Here is a 7237-nt window from a genome sequence, read left to right as displayed (position 1 = left end):
TTATGATTATTACAGAAGTATATTATAAAGAATGTAGTTTCAAGATCCACCCCCTTCCCTCCATCTTACATGATCCCATTAGATCGATCATGGAATTACAGAATTTTAGAAATCACTTAGTTAAACTTTCATTTTATAGGTTAGAAAGAGAAGGTCCAGGCAAGGGAAATTACTTGGCCAAAGTTAAACAAGCAGAGATAGGGACTGGGCTAGAACGCAGTCCTCCAAAGGAATGTATAGTCACAATGCTCTCGATTCTAAAACCACTCAACTGTTTCTGCTATTTACAAAACCATGCCCAACTCTTTCAACTGGCATTCAAGGCCTCTCCTTTCGCTCCCCTAAACTTTCAACTTTATCTTTCACTTCTAATAAAACACTACTCCGTTCAAAATGTCCGTGGATATCCCCAAGGCTTTCTTCTCTCTCTCCTCCCCTCTCCTTTTCTCTTCCTCCTCTCCTCTCTCCCCTGTCCTCTCCTCTCTCTTCTGTCCTCTCCTGTCTCTCCTCTCTTCTCTCTCCTCTGCTCTCTCTCCTCTCCTTTCTCTTCTCTCCTCTATTTGGGAAGTTTTTGTCCCTATTTATCTCTCTATGGACAAATCCCATCTCTATGCCATCTCCTACACAAAGAATTTGATGATTCTCTTAACTGACACCTATCTGCAGAAAACCACTTATGGCATTTTCCACTTTCTTTCCTCTTACACTGATTTGTGTATGTTGTAACTCTCTTCCTAAAACTGATGCTAGTATCCCTTGTATCCCTGATAATCTCAAATTTGGCTTTTCTAAAGCTTATGATAAAATAGATTTTCCACATTGGCAAAATCTACCCATAAATCTAGCTATTTTTCCCTTACAGCAAAAAAACCCAAACAAAAAGTGTTCCAAATCACTTCTAAATTATAAAAGATCCTATTAATTTAATTTTTATTTTTATTTTTAGGTGCAATGATGAAGAGTTTTTTCCTGGTTGTGAATATTGTTGCATTAGCCTTGCCATTTTTGGTAAGTCAATTTCATCTAATCAATTTGTAGTAAGACTTTAAGAAAATTTTATTTAAAAGTTCTAATTATGCTAATTTCTAAGTGCAGTTAGACTTCATAGAACAAAATAACTGCATACTAGCTATATTTTTAAAAACAACTTATTTCTTATTTATTTTATATTACAAAACTAAAGTCATGTTCTCCTGTAAATGTTTTTGGCTCTCAGGAATTAAGAAATCAAACTTTATTATGTATGAAAAACCCTTAAAATTCTCATACTATATAGAAAATACATTTTGGGGGAAAAAAACAACAGTGGAAATATTTTTAAGTTATAAAATACTCTAAAAATAATTCCTAAAGAATAAATATATAAATCATAGTTGAGGATCAGAAATTCCTTTAATTAAATTCCTATTTACATAGATCCAATTTCTTTAGGGACTAAATCCTTAAAACATTAGGAGCTTGGTTAAAGATTTTCCACCAGTATCAAAGACTTTGACACATCTGCCTTTAACATTCAAATATCATTGTGTCTTTTGTTATGCTCTTCCAATTAATGTCAACTGATTTCTCCCCAGGGATAGCATCCATAAACAATTCTATGGTTTTCAGGTATTTTCTTGAATTACATGCTGTATGTTAAAGCTATTGGACCAAGAGAAAAGGTTTGGCCTTTCTCTGTTGATTTTTTTTTTTTTTTTTACTTGCTTTCATTGTTGCTCTGTTTCATTTTCATGTTCATTCAGGGATCCCAGGCACTTATTTGCCAAGAGTAAGAGCAAGAAGACAAACAGAAGATGCTATATGACCATCTCTTAAATTTTGGAAGGCCCTATCCCTTGTTTCATAATTCATTTATTACTAAATTAGACTTGCTTTTAAGTTAATATCTATTAAGTAATTCTATTAGGTAAATTCTTAGAGTTAAACTTTTTTAAAATTTGAATTATTATGACTTTCACATTTATTTTATTTTATTTTATTTATTCTTTGAAATGCCATTTTATTGTGGCCACCAGCACATTTCAAACTTGGGTTTTCTCTTTGAGGGCCAGGGGTTAAAATTTAAATAAGAAATTATTATTTTAGGTTCCTAGACACAATTCCAATATGTGCTGGGGGGGAACACCAAGTAATTTTTGGACACGAGTGTTGAAGAATTCAACTGAATTCTGACACTATCTTCCCAGAGATAGTATCAAATTCCACTGGTTAAGGGTTCAGACCTACACCACCTCTCACTTCAGACACTAGTTGCAAGCCCAGGCTGTTACCTGTAGTTCTGAAGACTGTCTATAGATGGGAAGTTTCCACAACCTCCTCCTTGGGTTAATTAGCTGGAGTAGCTTACAGAACTCAGGAAATGTTTTACTTACTAGATTACCAGTTTATCATAAGAGGATATAATGCAGGAACAGTCAGATGGAAGAGATGCATAGGGTAAAGTATGTGGGAAGAGGTGCAGAGCTCCCATGCCCTCTCCAGAAAAGTCACTCTCCCCGAATATCCATGTGTTCACCAACCCGGAAGCTCTTCCAATTCATCCTTTTGGGCTTTTATGGAGGCTTCATTACGTAGGGATGACTTACCAGCCACTGGCAACTGATTCAACCTCCAGTCCCTTTCCTGTCCCGGAAGAATCAGAGGGTGGGACTCAAAGTCCCAACCATCAAATGAAGTGGTTTGTTTCTCTGGCTACCAGCCCCCATCCTTAGGTGGGGTCCAAATGTCACTTCATTAACATAATAAAAGATACCTTCTTCCCCAACACACTCCCATCACTTAGGAAATTACAAGGGTTTTAGGAGCAAAACAGTCTCAGAAACTAGAATGAAGATGAAATATGTATTTCTTATTATAAATGGCAATATCACATGATCCACAACTGCCTGCTCTATGGCAACCTCAATTTGAGTGTGCTCTAGCTCCCAAACACTCCTTCCCATTTTCACAAAGGCTTCAAGCCCCAGAGACATGAACAAATAACTCAAAAGAAAGAATGAAAGTTTACAGATTTTAACATTCAATCTTATGAGTAGTCAAAATTATACATATTTTGTGATAGTATCTTTTATGTGTTAATTTATCTCTTCTCTCTAAATATAGTCAGGATAATATTTATTACTAACAATTATGTGATGAGTTGCACACTCTTATATAGCCTATTGGTGGGTTATAAGTTGGCAAAACTTTTCTGTACAGCAATCTGATAATTTCTAGCAAATAATTTTTGTCCCCCCAAAAGTCACATTTTTAAAAAACTATCTTAAGAAATCTATGAAAACTATTAAAAAGGACACTGGTATATGACAGATGTTATTCATCTATCTATAATAAAACAGCTTTTTGAAAGAAGCTTAATGGTTAGCAATAAAGAATAAACATTTCATGACATAATCATTAATCATTCACTTTCAACTATAAATATTCATGTATAAAAACTATGAGATAAATTGAAAAATATGAGTCATGCTTCTTGGAAAAAAAGCAAGATACAAGATATGTACTAAAATGAACATATACCAAGAAGACATGTACAAATTGACATTATATGAAGATGTCTAGATTGTCAAAATTTTTGAGTGTGGGCAAACTTTCTACAATATTTCTATTACTTTTTAAATTTAAAAATAGTAATATAATACATTTAGAGCAAAGAAATCTCTATCTCAACATACCCTGAATTTTATTATTTTATCAAATTTCTGATTTTCTGTACCTACATCTTCCAAAAGGTTTCTAGAGTCTTTTTATACCCAAAGGGTATGTGTAAAAGTCCTAAACTAGATCTATCACGTATTTAATGTTATTGATGTAGTAAAGACATTAGGGTTTGAAGCTGACAGCCAAGAAAGAATTCTTGAGACGTCTTTGGTGCAAAAAGATGGTTTTATTGAAGCACAGGGGCAGGACCTGTGGGCAGAAAGAGCTGCACTGGGGTCATGAGGAGTGGCCCATTATATACTTTCAAGTTGGGAGGGGGTTAGGGATAGCCTAAGTCTCTAAGGAATTTTGGAAGCAAGGTTTCCAGGACCTTGAGGGGGCTAGCTATTGTCGGGAAAAGGTCATTTATTACCATCTAATAAAACCTTAGTCATGGGACCCTTCATATGTATATCGGTGGGTCATATGCTAGGGGGATGATTGCCAACATGTAACTTTGCAGGTAAAAATAAAGGAAGTTTCCAAAAGAATTTTTATATGTTAAAGTAGACTTACAGGATCCTGGGGGTCAGGCTAAGATTGCCTTTTGCCCTTAGCAAAGTGTCAACATTAAGGCATTGAGTCCCTAGAGGAATGTCATTCTGCTGTTTCAAGGACTTGTCAATGGGCTGTAAGTAGTAAGGAAATTTAATAATTTTTTTTTGCTTTTGTTTCCCACATCATTATGACCTCATCTCAAAAGTTTATAAAACCTTTTTGAGTTTTTAAAGCTCTATATGTATGCTTACGGAAATTGTTTTCTCACTCCTGATTCCCTATACCTGTTGCAATCCAGAAGAAAAGTATTGTAAAAACAAATGAAAGTTGATTTTTAAAAAACCTATTATTTATGTATATTATTTATGTATAGTATTTATGTATTTTATGTATATTTATGTATATTACTTATTGTATTATAGTATATATTACTTATATACTAATGTTATGTGAAAAACAATTTTTTTCAATCTAGATAAACCTCACATATCATCTTAGTAGGAGAGCATGTTTGTCTTTAGAAACCATGTTTTGTCTTTAGTACAACAGATTTTTAAAAACACAAAAAAAATCTGGACTCTGCCCATCCTTTTTTTTAACTTATTTCTTATTTCTGTGAACCTCAGCAGGGTGCAGAGGTGCAAAATCAGGAACAACCAACTGTAAGTTTACTTTAATTATTTCTAGTAGAAACATGAACTCTAAAGTATAATATTAAGCAAAGTTCAACGATAATTAAATGCCTTCTGTCTAAAAATTAATAAATAAACCCCATAAAATAATCTAATAATCTTTGAAAAAAATACCACTTTAGCAACCAATCATATGAATCAACCTCAATATTCATCTGAAAATCTTGGATTCTTTTCATAACCCAAGTCATGTGTTTTGGTTTTTATGTATTTTTGCAGCATGAGAAAACTGTCTCAGAGTTTAATATTGGGAATAAAGGAAAACAAATGTAAGGTTTAATATCTCTCCTGACTGAAGACTTGGGGAAAGATCACTCTCTGACCCATCTTTGAATATTTCTCATACATTTGCACTGACTTCCTTTTTGTTCCCCAAATATGTTTGAATGAACACATTTAAAAATGTCTCCTTTCATGAGAAATACTTGCTTTGCAGTGTAATTTTGTTGACTTGTTTTACTGTTATGGAAAGGTCTAATGACATATTTTTATAAATGCACATAACCAACAGAGACAAATAAAAATGGAAAATTCCCTAACTGATCTTTAATGAATAAAATGAAGCTGAAAAGAATCCAAAGTTAAATCCAGGAATCCTCCCACATCACATTATTTTAGTATTCTGCTATAATTAGTTTGGGAAAAAAAATAAATGTGCCCTCAGCCTAGTCTCTAGATAAATAAAATTTATAAACATTTACAAATATGTGCTAAGAATACATATACACACACACATATGAAAATATGTTTATGCACATATATTCCTGTGTGTGTGTGCTATGTTGTGCACAGTGCGTCAAAGCTCTGTATGAGATTTTTCTAGCTATTGTACTTACTATAATGCCCCACATTTACTGAGCACTTTTCATATATGCCAAGACCTAGGCAACGTGGTTTTACATTATGGGTTACCTCATCTAATTTGTTTGAAACTAACATTATTTTTAATATTTGTTGAAAATCAAAAGTAGAAGGGAAGTGTACAAGTCTGTATCTTATAAAAGAATATGGTTGCTGAGTTCACTACTTCCAATATTGTAGTTATTCAATGTCAAACACTAAAATATATACTTCAAAAAGTTCTGATTTAAAATATCTCTACATTCTAGCCTACAATAATACCATCTGCATAACGTATTCTTTTTACAGTGCCGTGAGAATGATGAAAGACTGCCCAATCAGAAAACTGCCAAGTACATCCCATTTCATTATGTGCTAAATAACTATCCTCACTATGAACCCGCTTACTACCCACATAGACCAGCTGTACCAATTAATCATCAATATGTGCCTTATCCATATTATGCAAAACCAGTTGCAGTTAGGCCATATGCCCAAATTCCTCAATGGCAAGTCCTGCCAAATGCCTACCCACCCACCGTGGTACATCGCCCGCACCTACATCCATCATTTATTGCCATTCCCCCCAAAAAAATTCAGGATAAGACAGGCACCCCTACCATCAATACCGCTGCTACTGCTGAGCCTACATTTATTCCTACCACTGAATCACTGAACACTGTAGTCACTTCAGATGCTCTCTCAGAATTCATTATCACAAGCATACCTGAGACTACCGCAGTTCCAGTTACTTCACCTGTGGTTTAAAAACTCTGAGGAAACATCAAAGAAGACAACACAGGTAAATGAGCAAAAGACAAAAATAAATAGTACAGATAAGATTCATGGATTTATTGGTACAATCATAATACCTAAGCTAATATAATAGATAGGCCTGTTATAGGAGCAGGCAAAACGGGTTCATTATAATTTTAATTTGATGGTGCCATGGCATTGATATACTAGAGTCTGTTCCAATAAGAAATGAAATATCTTATTTTACAAAATGCAAAAAAATTGGAGATGTTATTATCAAACCTTATTTCAACAACTGGAACACTCCTAGAATCTATTAGTTTTATTTTTTTATTTTTTTTATTTTAAAGATTTTATTTATTTATTCGACAGAGATAGAGACAGCCAGCGAGAGAGGGAACACAAGCAGGGGGAGTGGGAGAGGAAGAAGCAGGCTCATAGCCGAGGAGCCTGATGTGGGGCTCGATCCCAGAACGCCAGGATCACGCCCTGAGCCGAAGGCAGACGCTTAACCGCTGTGCCACCCAGGCGCCCCCTAGAATCTATTAGTTTTATTTCATTCCTAGTCATACACACAGATGGTAGAGTGAAATACTATGTTAAACTTGTGATTTTTCTTATCTCAAAGATAAATTTTCTGAGAATATTTATATAAAATATGAGTTTAAATACATTTTAAACACTTAACCATGTTCTTGAACTCTAATTTTGCCCTGAATCGAGCAAAAGGAAATATATTTCCCATGCATTTC

The 7237-nt window shown here is 34.2% G+C and overlaps 1 protein-coding gene across 1 annotated transcript; it reads left to right on the top strand.

The window, feature by feature from the left end:
- The first annotated feature begins 954 nt into the window (after nt 1-954).
- Nucleotides 955-6497, top strand: CSN3 (casein kappa). The gene is made up of 3 exons (XM_008693175.1): nt 955-1008; nt 4827-4859; nt 6039-6497. Exons 1-3 carry the CDS (start codon nt 955-957, stop codon nt 6495-6497), a joined length of 546 nt encoding a protein of 181 aa, XP_008691397.1.
- The last annotated feature ends 740 nt before the right edge of the window (nt 6498-7237 follow it).

This window comes from Ursus maritimus, unplaced genomic scaffold, assembly GCF_017311325.1.
Source record: "Ursus maritimus isolate PB19 unplaced genomic scaffold, ASM1731132v1 scaffold_8, whole genome shotgun sequence".
Lineage (NCBI taxonomy): Eukaryota > Metazoa > Chordata > Mammalia > Carnivora > Ursidae > Ursus > Ursus maritimus.
This window is presented reverse-complemented; position numbering and strand designations above follow the sequence as displayed.